General features: G+C 47.8%; 1 protein-coding gene across 2 annotated transcripts in view; it reads right to left on the bottom strand.

Moving 5' to 3' along the window:
* LOC112250666 (tyrosine-protein kinase JAK1-like) overlaps positions 1 to 15,440 on the bottom strand; it is a 57,676-nt gene that overhangs the window by 5,333 nt on the left and 36,903 nt on the right. Inside the window, exons 11-23 of one of the 2 annotated variants that reach the window (XM_042321300.1) lie at positions 11,633 to 11,742; positions 9,577 to 9,729; positions 9,308 to 9,395; positions 7,903 to 7,988; positions 7,160 to 7,825; positions 6,424 to 6,559; positions 4,851 to 5,002; positions 4,356 to 4,506; positions 3,520 to 3,608; positions 3,166 to 3,358; positions 2,921 to 3,045; positions 2,080 to 2,252; positions 1,218 to 1,335 (exon numbers count right to left, since the gene is read on the bottom strand). In XM_042321300.1, the coding sequence (XP_042177234.1) occupies positions 1,218 to 1,335; positions 2,080 to 2,252; positions 2,921 to 3,045; positions 3,166 to 3,358; positions 3,520 to 3,608; positions 4,356 to 4,506; positions 4,851 to 5,002; positions 6,424 to 6,559; positions 7,160 to 7,825; positions 7,903 to 7,988; positions 9,308 to 9,395; positions 9,577 to 9,729; positions 11,633 to 11,742 (2,240 nt within the window). Of the gene's footprint in view, positions 1 to 1,217; positions 1,336 to 2,079; positions 2,253 to 2,920; positions 3,046 to 3,165; positions 3,359 to 3,519; positions 3,609 to 4,355; positions 4,507 to 4,850; positions 5,003 to 6,423; positions 6,560 to 7,159; positions 7,826 to 7,860; positions 7,989 to 9,307; positions 9,396 to 9,576; positions 9,730 to 11,632; positions 11,743 to 15,440 lie in introns of both variants that reach the window. The other variant, XM_042321306.1, reaches the window with a different exon arrangement.

Below are 15,440 nucleotides of genomic sequence, written 5' to 3'. Positions count from 1 at the left end.
CTGTATATGGTAATTATTATATTTTTGTTGTTGTGTATAGTAACTTAGCTAGCTAACAAATTGGAAACAACACCATGGCCAACTAACAACTACCTTGTTTTTAAAAAATGTACAGAGACTGTAGAGAAAGCGAGACACCCCACTCACTAATTTCTTCTGATGCACCCGCCCCACAGAGGGGGTGACCCCACTGGCTCATTTCTCTGGCAGGTAGGCCAATGGGAGGGGACAATAAGTAGCTGTTCCCTCTTGCGCCAGATATTATGGAGGAAACTCAAGCTTAAGCAGGAAAAGCATGCTCACGCAAGAGAAACGGCCACTTACACAGACAGAAACCTTGCCAATTTGTTTCAGTCGTAAACGTCCTGAGTAAACCATATTTACCCACCATCTTTGGGAACGATTCCAATGGCTTATATCCGCTCTGTGATTGGAAGATACAGACCGCAATGCTGCATGGGATGAGTAGTTTGTTTCTCCCCTAACTCTGGTACAGTATGTACACAGTCTTGTACCCTTGACTTTTCTTTCATACATCACTGTTTTTTAAAAGTGATTTCTAATCTTTTAAATTAAATGTTTCACCCCAGAAATGTTTGCCAAAAGAGGGGCGTGGCCCCTACCGAGCCCTATAGAGTTCTATTGTTGATGCATTGTTGTTGATACAAAGCCAGTCGGAAGAAAATAGTCTAAACTAAACCACTGCATTCCATCTACAATTCTAGAACGTGTTTCAAAGCAGTCTCTTAATGGTGTCAACTAAAGCATATAAGATGGTAATACCTATCGATTAGCTATCAACCGTGAACCAGTTTCTGTGAATTGAACAGTGTGGTAAAGTGTAGGAATAAGCCTTAATGGATATGTAATGATCATGGCTACAGGGTGTTGATTAGGGAGGACATATTGGTATAGCTTGTCTGAGCAATCAGGGAGTTGGAAGGGTGTGTGTGTGTGATGGCACAGGCTAGCAGGAGTGGGCAGAGCCCCTTGGTGAGTCATTAGCCACCCTGGGAATAGACTGGCACCACCTGCCTCGATCAGTGGGATGGAAGGCTGTGCTGCCAGGCCTAGTGTGTGTGTGTGTGTGTGTGTGTGTGTGTGTGTGTGTGTGTGTGTGTGTGTGTGTGTGTGTGTGTGTGTGTGTGTGTGTGTGTGTGTGTGTGTGTGTGTGTGTGTGTGTGTGTGTGTGTGTGTGTGTGTGTGTGTGTACTGACCGGCATGGGGCTGATGGCGTTCTCACAGTAGGTGAGCAGCTCGTACATGGTGACACCGAAGGACCAGACATCAGAGGCCAGGTAGAACTTACAGTGGACCAAACACTCAGGGGCATACCTGGTACATGGGAAGACAGAGGGAACACGCCAACATACATCACACTGTAAATCACTATCTACACAAAGACACAAACTCTCAGGAATCCAACATGCTCTCTCTTTAATTCTTAATAGTCTAAGCCAGTGGGGGGGTTTATGAACTGACATATGGAATTGTTTTAAGATAGCTAAATGATCCTCATTATGACTATTTGACTTTTGAATAAAATATTGAATTTGGTCTTTACTACTATAGCCCAGAGAAACGCATTGAATTACACATTCATAAACGGCACAGTTTTGAAGTGTTTGTCCTGTATCTAGGACATATAAGAAAGCTGAGGGAATAGTTATTTCTTTCTTCACATATTTAACCCCTTTTTTTGAGTCCCGTGACCCTTGTGGGGTTCGTAGAGCAGAATGGAGAACACTATGGTGTTCGTGAGAGTCTCCCCTTTCCATAATATTTTGGAGGTCAAACCATTAGACATTTTCTTGAGAACACAAGCCTTTCGGGATGTCTCGCGGTCTGACAAACACCGCTCTAGCTCTGCCAACTTTCACTGCAGATGCGGAAACATCTCTCTGGCTTAAAACGGACAGATTTTGATGGGGATTGTTTTGATTATGATACTTTGATTGGCGCACAGATGCGTCAATCAACTCTCGGGGGTAGGGGGTTAAAGCCACAGACAAGGGACCAGAAGCGCTTGCACCAGGTGGGATAAAACAACAGTAGTCCGCAGTAGTCCAGTCCTCTCACCAGTACACAGGGCTTTCCAGGTCATCTTTGACTGTGTAATATCCCTCGTTGCCCTTGATGCTCTTGGTCAGGCCGAAGTCTCCAATCTTCACCGTGCTCTCGTTCTCCACCAGAACATTCCGGGCTGCCAGATCCCGGTGAATGTAATTCCGAGATCCCAGATAGTCCATTCCCTGGAGAGAGGGGAGGAATTTATCCTATTATTTAACTATCAATAACATAAAAATAATGTTCCCATAACCAGGGCTAAGGGTCAGGGTTAGGGTTGAACTGGGATGTGGACACGAAGCTAGGGTTAGGGTTGAACCGGGATGTGGACACGAAGCTAGGGTTAGGGTTGAACCGGGATGTGGACACGAAGCTAGGTTTAGGGTTGGACCGGGATGTGGACACGAAGCTAGGGTTAGGGTTGAACCGGGATGTGGACACGAAGCTAGGGTTAGGGTTGAACCGGGATGTGGACACGAAGCTAGGGTTATGGTTGAACCGGGATGTGGACACGAAGCTAGGGTTAGGGTTGAACATGAAGCTAGGGTTGGACACGAAGCTAGGGTTAGGGTTGAACACGAAGCTAGGGTTAGGGTTGAACCAGGATGTGGACACGAAGCTAGGGTTATGGTTGAACCGGGATGTGGACACGAAGCTAGGGTTATGGTTGAACTGGGATGTGGACACGAAGCTAGGATTAGGGTTGAACCAGGATGTGGACACGAAGCTAGGGTTATGGTTGACCCGGGATGTGGACACAAAGCTAGGGTTATGGTTGAACCGGGATGTGGACACGAAGCTAGGGTTAGGGTTGGACACGATGCTAGGGTTAGGGTTTAGACAGTTGCAGTACCTGACAGATCTGGACAGCGTAGCTAAGCAGGGTCTTCAGGCTGGTCTGTCCTCTGTTATGGGGCAGGTACTCCTTCAGACTGCCAGCAGGCAGGTACTCCATGATCAACTTGATGGCTCTGCCTCCTACACATACACAGATAAAGAGGTTTGAGCGGACTCAGCACAGGTGATGCTTGTGTACGTGCCTGTGTGCGTGTCTACGTCCGTGCGCGTGTGGCAGGGGTATGCGTTCCTCTCGCTCACCCTCCTCCTGGCAGATGCCCTTGTACTTGACGATGTTCTCGTGGTAGAGTTCTTTAAGGATTCCTATCTCACTCCAAAGGTTGTTGCTCTGCTCCTCCCTGTTCTCTGGTTTGAGACTCTTCACTGCTACCAGCTCCCCTGTCCGGTCCCCTCTGGGGTCATACCGACACAGCTCCACCTTGCCAAAGTGACCCTACGCATGCAGACAGCCAGTTACATACCCACGCTCCCGTTATGCACCATCCACGTCAGCCTAAAGAGACTCAGGAACACACACTGTGACACGCCTAGCGGTAACTACATACACACACACTCATTCTCTGACGCATTGAAAAACACAGAAATGTGCGTTACCTCCCCCAAATCGCGGATCCTCTTGAGGAACCTCTTCTGAAACAGAGTGGGGTCGACCTCCTGAGTGGGCGCCGGCTTGATAGAGGGGTCTGGTGGAGGGACACACACACGGTTACCACCGACAACTTGTACAGTGAGTGGGTTTATTCAGCGAAGCTACAGCACACCAGTGTGATGGATGTGGAACTGCGACATGACTGCAGTACCTCATTCTGGCCACAGTGTGGGAGTATTAAGGGCAATATGCATATCCAAGGGGTCCAGTTTAGGGGGAGATGTAGTTTCCTGGGTTCACTCGCACACAACACTCATACACACACACACTCTTGCAAGCTCTCTCTCTAGCTAGCGATCGGGAACGGCTGCCCTTACAGGGTGTATTTAGTATTTTATTAGGAGCCGCGGTTGCGAAAGCTGCAGCCACAGGAAGAGTAGCAGGGGAATGATGACACATGACTTACTGCATACATTCAAAGAGCCTTCGTACAGATACGTATGCACACAAACACACACAGCTCCTCCCATGTGTCACACACAGACGTACACGTACACACACACACACTCCAGTAACACGATTTCCTTGGCAAGAAAAATGAAAGACTAAACTCTATGGTAGAGTTAGAATAACTTTATATCAGACATTGTGTGCTATAGCTTGCAAAATAAATAAATGTGACTCTGGATGACAACATAAGGCTGTTTGTTATCAACAGTAGGGCTGTTTTCCTCAATAAATTTAAGTCCGCTTCCTGTTTTGTTTCCTCTCCTTCCTTACTTCCTAGTATCGCAATACTGGTATCGTGACAACACTAACAAGCACACACAGAAACACGTACTCTGCTCCTCCAGCGTGTCTATGTCTCTGACAATGGCCCTGAAGAAGGGGCGTTTGTGGGGGTCGTAGGTCATGCAGTGAGTCATCAGTTCAGCCAGCTCTTTGCAGTCTGGGGTAGCCAACTGGCACTCCGCTGCATAGAACCTCTCCTTCTACTCACGGGGGGAGAGAGAGAAACCTTATTAGTTATCAAGGCAGAGCAAGCATGAGGGCATGTATTTTCCGTGCTTGTCCTGGGCAGGAACTGAGTACCGCCCCCCAAAAAAAAGGTTATACTGCTTGAGTTCCTGTTCCTCTTATAGAACATTAGCTCACGAGTATGGTGGAGCTCCTGCACTGAAATATAAACTGCACCGGTACCCAAAATGAGAACCGGCACTTATTTCAGTCCAAGTCAAGCACGGTGTATTACTCTGGGTTGCAATACATTTGTTACAGATATGTATTGGTAATATCTTACAAGTGGATCAAGGTGTGTGTGTGTGCAGGCGTGTACCTCAGTGAGTTTCTTGTCTTTGAGGGGCACTTCTCCGTCATAGCAGATCTCCCAGAGTGTTGTGCCGAAGCCCCACTTATCGGCGGCTACACTCAGGTTGGTAGAGTCCTTCACACACTCTGGAGCGATCCATGGGATCCGGTCCACACACTCTGCAGGGTGGCACAAACACAGCCTTAGGCACACGGTATGTGTACACTATACGGGGAGAGGGGAATGCATTCGACTGAAACGTGTCTCCCGCATTTCATCCGACCCCTCTGAATTAGAGAGGTGAGGGGGGGGCTGCCTTAAACATCGACATCCACGTCATCAGTCCCCCCGGGCAGCAGTTGTTGTTGGGGTTTTAACTGCCTTGCTCAGGGCAGATGTATACCTTGTTGGCTAGGGGATTCGATCCAGCAACCTTTCGGTTACTGGCCCAACGCTCCTACCCGCCGCTCACTGTACGAACACATTCACATTCGGTGTAAAAACAAACTCTATTGTACTGAACACACACAACAAACTGTTGGGGAGGGGGGAGAGGTTTTGTCAGTGTTAATATGTTTGTCGTCCTGTCTTCCCTCTCTGACACATTTACTGTATTACTTTTCCATGATGCACTCTCTGTCTCTCTCTCCCTTCTCTCTCTCTCTCCCTGTGTAGTGGGCTCTGCCTTCCCCGTCACGTGACCCGGGCCACCCAGCCTCTCTCTGGCGTGGAGTCAATTCACTCCCAACTGACAGGAATCCACAGCCCTGCCATGCCAGTAACACAGTACATAAACATAGGGGTGGGGGGGGGTGATGGAGGGAAGGGGCGGGAAAAAGAGAGAGTCCAGGAGGAGGAGCAAAAGAGAAAGTACAGAGAATAAGGGGAGAGAGCGTGAAAAGGAGAGTGGGTGGGGAGAAGGACAGAAAGCGGTGCGGAGAGGGGAAATAGAGATTGGGATGAAAGCGTCTTCTCATTTGTCAGATTCAAATGTCCCAGTGAACTTTCACACGGAGACATCCAGTCCAGTCATTAACTCCTCTGGTCTGTTTAACCGTCTTCACTCAGCCACAGACACCGTAAATGGTTGCCGAACAGAAACATGATGCCGTCGGAGGGAAATATGGAATGTGAGAAGTGTCCTCGTACAGTATCCTTCCTGAAAACAACAATTCCCTGACAAAACGTCACTAACACGGGTGGTCTTTTGTAGCTCAGCTGGTCGGGCACGGCGTTTGCAACGCCAGGGTAGTGGGTTCGATCCCGCGGACCACCCATACGTAAAGTGCATGCACATATGACTGTTATGTCGCTTTGGATGAAAGCGTGTGCCGAAACGGCATATATTATATGACTGTGAACACATTCTCCTGGGTCACAAACCCTTCGGAACTCAATATGCTGTTACAACGGAGGCTTCATACTTATATGATCTCAAACTGGGCCCTTGTCCTGTCAGAGCTCAACGTGGATCCCTACACCTCTGCAAAAACAAGATGAGTTGCTCTGGATGACAACAAAAACGGTCATTGAATATGGTGGTTGTCTGGCACACATTGTGCATAACTTGCCACACAGAAATGATTCAGTGAAGTCGTACCTTCTCTGGTCAACACAGTGATGGGTATGCCGGGGTCGCTGAGCTTGATGAAGGGTCCTCCCTCACTGTCCACTCCGTCTCTGGCCAGCAGGATGTTCTTGGTACACACAAAGCCATGCACCAGCTTCTTATCCTCCTGCACACACACACACACACACACACACACACACACACACACACACACACACACACACACACACACACACACACACACACACACACACACACACACACACACACACACACACACACACACGAGAGAGAGTCACATCAAATCAAATCTAATTGTATTTGTCACATGCGCTGAATACACCAGGTGTAGTAGAGTTTACCGTGAAATACTTCCTTATGAGACTTTACCAACGATGCAGAGTTTTTTTTTTTTTTTAAATATCCCAAGAGGAATAAAATAGACAGGGCACATACAGGGAGTACCAGTACCAGATTAATGTGGACGAGTACAAGGTATTTGAGGTAGACATGTACATCTAGGTATGGAGAAAGCGACTAGGCATCAGGGTAGATAATAATAAGAGTACAATAAAGAACATAGTAGCAGCACCATATGATGAGTGTGAAAGTATGTGTGTGTAGTGTGTGTAGTGTGTGTGTGTGTGTGTGTGTAAGTGAGTGGGTATAGTCTTGTGAGTGTACATAGAGTCAGTGCAAGATAAGGTCAACGCAGATGGTCCACTCTACGGCTTTGGGTGACTGAAGTCCTTGGTGTGTGTCTTACCAGGTAGCTGAGAGCACTGGCCAGTTGTTTGGCCACCTGGAACTTCCATGGTGTACCGAGAGGACTGTGTTGTCTTACCAGGTAGCTGAGAGCACTGGCCAGTTGTTTGGCCACCTGGAACTTCCATGGTGTACCGAGAGGACTGTGTTGTCTTACCAGGTAGCTGAGAGCACTGGCCAGTTGTTTGGCCACCTGGAACTTCCATGGTGTACCGAGAGGACTGTGTTGTCTTACCAGGTAGCTGAGAGCACTGGCCAGTTGTTTGGCCACCTGGAACTTCCATGGTGTACAGAGAGGACTGTGTTGTCTTACCAGGTAGCTGAGAGCACTGGCCAGTTCTTTGGCCACCTGGAACTTCCATGGTGTACCGAGAGGACTGTGTTGTCTTACCAGGTAGCTGAGAGCACTGGCCAGTTGTTTGGCCACCTGGAACTTCCATGGTGTACCGAGAGGACTGTGTTGTCTTACCAGGTAGCTGAGAGCACTGGCCAGTTGTTTGGCCACCTGGAACTTCCATGGTGTACCGAGAGGACTGTGTTGTCTTACCAGGTAGCTGAGAGCACTGGCCAGTTGTTTGTCCACCTGGAACTTCCATGGTGTACCGAGAGGACTGTGTTGTCTTACCAGGTAGCTGAGAGCACTGGCCAGTTGTTTGGCCACCTGGAACTTCCATGATGTACCGAGAGGACTGTGTGTCTTACCAGGTAGCTGAGAGCACTGGCCAGTTGTTTGGCCACCTGGAACTTCCATGGTGTACCGAGAGGACTGTGTTGTCTTCGCATGAGCAGATCCAACGGACCGAACTGGACAAACTCCTCCACCATGATATCTGGGGGAGAGAGAGGGACAGTCAATGCACCACACACACAGACTCACTCAGGGAATATTCTGCCTGCTTGGCCACCACAACAGAAAGACTGGTTTGCCTTGTGTTTTGGGAAACAGTACAGTGACAACTATAAGTAACAAAAGACAAGGGAACGCTCGAGTAAATGAGGGATATTGAAAGTACATTGAAAGCAGGTGCTTCCACACAGGTGTAGTTCCTGAGTTAATTGAGCAACTAACATCCCATCATGCTTAGGGTCATGTATAAAAATGCCCACTTGCCCATTATTGTGGCTACAATGGCTAGAAGAAGAGATCTCAGTGACTTTGAAAGAGGGGTCGCAAAGGTGCACATGTTTAAAGTGTGTGTGTGTGTGTGTGTGTGTGTGTGTGTGTGTGTGTGTGTGTGCGTGTGCGTAAGTGTCTCAGTCATCAGATCTCAACCCAATTTAACACTTATGGGAGATTCTGGAGCTGGGCCTGAGACAGCATTTTCCACCACCATCAACAAAACACCAAATTATGGAATTTCTTGTGGAAGAATGGCGACGTAACCCTCCAATAGAGTTCCAGACACCTGTAGAATCTATACCAAGGTGCATTGAAGCTGTTCTGGCGTCTCGTGGTGCCCCAACGCCCTATTAAGACACTTTATGTTAGTGGCTTCCTTTATTTTGCCAGTTTCCTGTTCATTACTACATGAATCTACTCATAGGATGTAAACAGTGTGTAGGGTTCCGTCTTTCAGATGGGACGTTAAACGGGTGTCCTGACTCTCTGTGGTCACTAAAGATCCCATGGCACTTATCGTAGAGTAGTGGTGTTAACCCCGGTGTCCTGGCTAAATTCCCAAGCTGTCCCTCATACCATCATGGTCACCTAATCATCCCCAGCTTACAATTGGCTCATTCCCTCCTCTCCCCTGTAACTATTCCCCAGCTGTAAATGAGAATGTGTTCTCAGTCAACTTACATGGTAAAATAACGGTAAAATATATATATATATTTTTATTTTTTATTTTTATTAAAATTAATACCAAAACATCTCCCACTAACCTGTTTGGACAGGACAGGTTTTAGACAGTACTGTATAGTATGTCAACATACTATTCAATACTGAGTCAACAGCTCATAGGGATTTCGGTATTTGTAAATAATGGCAAGTCCTATCACATCCACTAACAGTGTAGGTCCTGTATTACCACTTCTTACAGTAACAAAAGGATGGATTAAGAAGTGAGTTTAAGGTTTAGATGTGTCATGCAGGTTACCGTGGCAGCGTAGGGTGTGTGTGTGTGTGTTTGTGTGTGTGTGTACTCACTCTCCAGGTGGCGTACACAGACTCCATAGAGCAGGGCGATGTGCTTATGGGAGACCTGCCGCATCATACTGGCTGTCTCAAAGAAGGCCTGGGGAGAGTGGGAGAAAAAGAGAGCGGGAGAGATGGAGGTGAGAGAGAGAGAGGAGAGAGTCAGTCAGCTAATGTGGCAGAATATTGCCACAGAACATCACTCACATACTCTCAGAAGTTACTCTTCTAGTGGGAGTCCCTAAAGTTTTCACAGGATGGGAACAGTGTGTGTGTCTTACCAGAGAGATGTCCCTGTGTCCGGACCCCAGCACCTTCAGCACTACTTTGACGTCCTGAGAGGAAGAGTATCCAGCATCCTCATCCTCCGCACTCTTCACCTTCAGTACTCCAGCATAGATGTTCGTCCGGGTACCCAGCCCCAGGTGCTCTCCCTGAGAGGCAGGAGAGAGGGAGAGAGGAGAGCGAGTTAGTCAAGACACATTCACGAGATACACACACACACCGTAAACACACATTGGTGACTGACACCAGTAAGAAAAGACTGAAGGACTAAAGTGGCTAGAAAAATAAAAGATTGACAAGGTCTCTTTCAGCCGATGTACTGGATGTGACTGATAGAGGCATGTACTGGATGTGACGGATGGGGGTATGTACTGGATGTGACTGATAGGGGTATGTACTGGATGTGACTGATAGGGGTATGTACTGGATGTGACTGATAGGGGTATGTACTGGATGTGACTGCTAGGCGTATGTACTGGATGTGACTGATAGGGGTATGTACTGGATGTGACTGATAGGGGTATGTACTGGATGTGACTGATAGGGGTATGTACTGGATGTGACTGATATGTGTATGTACTGGATGTGACTGATAGGGGTATGTACTGGATGTGACTGATAGGGGTATGTACTGGATGTGACTGATAGGGGTATGTACTGGATGTGACTGATAGGGGTATGTACTGGATGTGACTGATAGGGGTATGTACTGGATGTGACTGATAGGGGTATGTACTGGAAGTGACTGATAGGGTATGTACTGGATGTGACTGATTGGGTATGTACTGGATGTGACTGATAGGGTATGTACTGGATGTGACGGATAGGATATGTACTGGATGTGACTGATAGGGTATGTACTGGATGAAAACTGTGTAGAAATGATAGACATATTCATAGAATTTTCACTCTGTCCAGCTTGCTAACATCAAACCCGAAAGCTAGACAGAAAATTCCAAAAGCGACGGATAGAGGAATATTTTTTGAGCAAATTTTGACAGCAAGGAAATATAATACATTTTAAGTGCGGCACTCCGTGAAGACCAAATGCTTCACACTCACTCATCACAAATTGGAAGCAAGATGGTTACAGTGCCTCCTAAAGACATCTGGAAAAGGGGGTAGCCTATCAGCTGATGATTGATGTAAATCTGCTTGTTAGCTCAATATTTTTTTAAAATATTTTTTTACAGTTGTGATTTATCTTCAATGCCCTTAAATAATAACTTTATAAAATAATATTCACAATCTTCTAACTCATGATATGTGGCTGGCTGGCTAGTGGCATGTGGATCTTTGTTGTATGCGGTAGTTAGCTAGAGTCTAGACCAGTGGTCACCAACAGGTCGATCACAGTCGACTGGCCGATATTTAAGGCATTCCTAGTTGATCACCAAACATTTCTGTAGAAAAGCCAACAGTAAAGGTTTGCCATCTCATTGAATTGTTTAATTTGTCTTGCGCTGTTGGCGGTAGGTGCACTTGATTCAGAAGCCCTGCACGCCGTGTAGGCCAAGTGTTCCCATTTTGAACCATTTCATTTGTCTGAAGGGACAAACACCGCCTACCAGGAGAACTGTGGCTAAATCAAGCGCACCTACTGCGCTGGCCAGTCAGATAGCTCATATCACCGTGCCTACAGCTTTCACGACCCCACAGCAAATGTTTGAGACTAGCCTACCTGTGATTTAATCAAACTTTTACAACTATGACCACGAGAGAAACTTTGAAAGAATACAGCAAAGAGCTGCTGTTTTAATGAGCAAGTTCATTTCTACGTTTTTATTTCAGCACTTTTACAAAACATAAAACGCGCTCCATGGTCTGAGAATAACAATATTGGTAGGCCAGGCATATAGCCAATATGCTGTGATAATGTATTAGGGCTACTGCACAAAAAAATAAAATAAAATATATATAGGATGGTCTGGTGAAATACCTCACTCATCACCCAAAAGAGCACTTGGCGAGTAGGAGGGTAAACGGGCAGGTGTTTGGGCACAGGAAGACCCCTATCTGTGCACGTGCCTGGTACGGTGTGTGGTACTGTACCTGTAAGATCTCCTCCTTGAGGATCCTGTGGAAGCTGAGTTGGCTCTCCTGCAGGGGTGTCTGGGGGACCAGCACTCGTTCCTTAGTTACTACCAGCAGGTTGGACACCTCTGAAACACACACATATTCCATATTAGCCAGTGCAAAACACACACGCACACATGGACACACACACACACACACACACACACTAACACGCAACACAGAACACACACCAGGGTTGTGTTCATTAGGCCACGCAACAACAAAATATTGCATGGCTGTGTGCTCGATTTTATACACCTGTCAGCAACAGGTGTGGCTGAAATAGCCAAATCCACTTGATTTTGTATATAGTGTAGTGTGATAGTATACTTATGGGATACGCCCCCAGTGTATTCGTGTGAAGCCTTTAATACACTACACCAGCCATGATTGGCTGGATTTCGAGACGTGTGTCGTCGGGGAGGGGCGTCCCTCCTACCTTATAAAAAGGTCCAACTTTGCATCGATGAGTCATTCAATATAAGCAACACCTCTTCCTCTCTCCTGCGAGGAGGGTGGTCTGGTGAAATCCTCTCACTCGTACTGTCAGAAAACCGGGGTTACAGTTGGAACCTAAAGTTCTCTTTCAAGTATTCATTTCGGTATTTCAATTATGGTATATACGAACTCCGGTATTGCCAGACAAGCTTATCCTGACGACCGACTGCCCTGTGTGACTCATCACACAAAATGGGCCCTGGCCCTCAGAAGATCCTACACGTAAAACAGTATGCGCCAGTGTTGGTGCAGTGACATGGAGCCTATAAAACTTTGCAAACGTATGAGATGAAGCCCAACTCACTGCTGAGCAAATATCTTGGATAAATATGCCCTTAAATAAAGCCCAGGGCGCAGCCATTTCTCTAGTGGAATGAGCCAGTAGGCCAGCAGGAGACAATACCTTTACCAAAGCGATAGCCCCCATTATCCAGTGGGAGAGTCGTTGTTTATGGAGTGCTTTACCCATGTAAGGTTTCGCGCGGGAAATGAACAACTGATCACAGTTTCTAAACCACTTAGTCATGTCCATGTAGATGCACAGAGCGCGAACATATGCAACCATTTGTTCTGGGTGTGGGATGAAAAGCTGTCAGCTCAAGGGGAAGACACGTCTAAGATGGGTTAGTAACCGTAGGGATAAAGGAGGGATTTGGCCGCAATGATACCCTATCGTTACCAGGAGCAAACTGTGCACATTGACGAGTGCACTGAGAGCGTGTGAATGTCGCTTGCACGCTTGGCAGAGGCCAACGCTAGTAACAGTGCTGCCGTAAATGAAAGCATCTTAACCTCCACCTGATCCGAGGGCTCAAAAGGCTGTTGGCATAGAGCATCCAAAGCAACTGATAAGTCCCATGACAGGGCAAGCTGTTTGGACCCTGGACTCAATCGACGTGCACCGCTCATAAAACGGGCAAAACAGGTGTTGCCCTACTGTTGTGGTCCCAAAACCCACATGACAAGCCGAAATAGCTGCCAGATATACCTTAATAGCAGAAAAGGCCTTTCCTTTGTCTAATAATTCCTGTGTAAACGACAGGATTACCGGGACAGAGCACTGGAACGACGCGGCCTGTTAATTGGTGCGCCATTCCTCAAACACATGCCATTTACAAATCATAAAGGGACCTGGTGGATGAGGCTCTAGCACTCAACAGTCTAAATGTGATTTTGGAGAAGCCCGGCAGTGTTCAAATGAAACCGTTCATGGGCCATGCCCAGAGTGCCACCCATTCCGGGTGAGGTTGGAAAATCTCCCTGCGCTCCTGGCACAGTAGGTCCCAATGCAGCGGGAGGTGCCACAGTTGACCGCATAGTAGTTGAGTGATCTCCGCCAGCCAGTGTCTTTCTGGCCAATGGGGCACTATTAGTATGAGAAACAGAGAAGGCGATCAGGGCCAGTAGGGGGAATGCATACAGGAGGTCACATGGTCACTCATATGCCAACGCCTCCATCCCGATCGGTGCATCCCGTCCCTTCAGAGAAAAGAACAGTGGACACTGTGTATTCTCCCTCAATGCATAAAGATCCACTGCTGGCATGCCGATGCGAATCCAAACCTGATTGGCCAACTCTGGGTGGAGCTTCCACTCCCCATATAGAGGGTTCCCCCAGGAGAGTAAACATGCCCTCAAATTCAGCACTACTGGTTCATGAGTAGCTCTCATTGACTGGAGATGCACACTGCTCCACATAATCAGTCTGTGTGTCAGTGTGTGTAAGTGAGGGGATCGCAGTCCCCCTTGTCTGTTTATGTAAGCCACAACCGTGGTATTGTCTGTTCTGACTAGAACATGATGACCCTCCATAAATGGGAGAGGCGACTCTAGCTAGGGACACTGCAAGGAGTTCCAGGCAGTTTATGTGAGTGGAACGGAGATGGGGTCCCCACACCCCGTTCAGCATCTCGTGGGTCGCACCCCAACCCGAGAGAGATGTGTCTGTCAGGACAAAAAACAGTGTCCATCTGGAGACCCTTCGACAGAAATGTCGGGTCTCTCCAGGAGTGCAGTGCTACCGTGCAATCTATGGAGATCTGTACATGGTGATGTATTGGGACCTAGAGAAGAGACCCAGCGTTGAAACCCTCTCATATTCAAGCGCCCTAATGGGATGACCACTAAAGCCGATGCCATCAAACCTCACAGCCGTAGGCATGTTTTGAAAAAGACCAGGTTTCCCTCTGCGAAGAAGTGCTAGGCAATTCTGGAATGTTCTTATACGTTTCCTTGAGGCGAGCTTGAATGATACCGAATCTAGGGTTAGACCTAGGAAAGAGATTGTCTGCGTGGGAATCAGAATGCTCTTTACTGTGTTTATTCTGAAACCTAGAAGTTTCAGGCGTTCCAAGAGCAGACTAAGAATTCTTGTCTCGATTGAGCGCACAGCAGCGAATTGTCTATGTACGTCATCAGCCGAATGCCCCTCCCTCTGAGAGGTGACAGTGAGAGTCCAAAAGGAGGACCAGAAATTCGTAGATTACGCCCTGGAAAAGACAATCTGAGAAATGTCGTGTGAGGAGAGTATATTCAGAAAGTAAGCGTCCTTCAGGTCGACAGATACGAACCAATCACCTGGGCGCAAATAACGTAGCAGAGCAGTGTGTCAACATTCTGAACATTCTGATTTCCCAGAGGACAGGCTCTGAATCCCCCTGAGCCTGAGCTCCGATTCCTTTGAATCGAGGCGGGTGACAGGGAATTGTAGTCCGTATCGTGCCCTGTACCCAGTTTGACACTGCGCATGCCCGCCAGATCTGTCTCCTCTCCGAGAGAGAGCAGCACCCTTTGTCGGGGGGAGAGTGTATGACAGTCCGCAAAGCGCTGCACATACACGGCTGGCCCGCACTGGAAGAGTGCTTATGTGGCCTATCACCACAGGAAGGAGCGGTTATAGGGAGGCACACTGTTTGATTTGATTTTGTGAGAAACAACATGTCTGACTGCACCCTTGGCCTGTAGCCTGGTTGTGCTAGTGCGATACAAAAGTGAACTGACATTGGGGAGTGTTTGTGAGACGAGAGGGGGTCTTGTAGAAGCATTCACCTGAACATTGTCTTTTCTCCTCTTTGGGCTGTACTCTGTGACCACCGACTTGGGCCCGGTATTCAGGTGCCTGGGAACTTGCACCCTAGAACAGGCTCAGGACTGGTGGTGGAGATAGAAATGCACTTGGGGAAGGCCGTTCTCGCCTCTCTGGCAATGGGGACACCACTAGGCCGTCCGCATCTTCCTCCTTACCCCCTGGGTGGGGTTAGGGGCCGGTTGGCTCCTTGGGGCCATG

Source organism: Oncorhynchus tshawytscha, linkage group LG01, assembly GCF_018296145.1.
Source record: "Oncorhynchus tshawytscha isolate Ot180627B linkage group LG01, Otsh_v2.0, whole genome shotgun sequence".
Classification (NCBI taxonomy): domain Eukaryota; kingdom Metazoa; phylum Chordata; class Actinopteri; order Salmoniformes; family Salmonidae; genus Oncorhynchus; species Oncorhynchus tshawytscha.
Note: the sequence above shows the minus strand (reverse complement) of the source record. Positions and strands in the feature narration are given on the sequence as shown.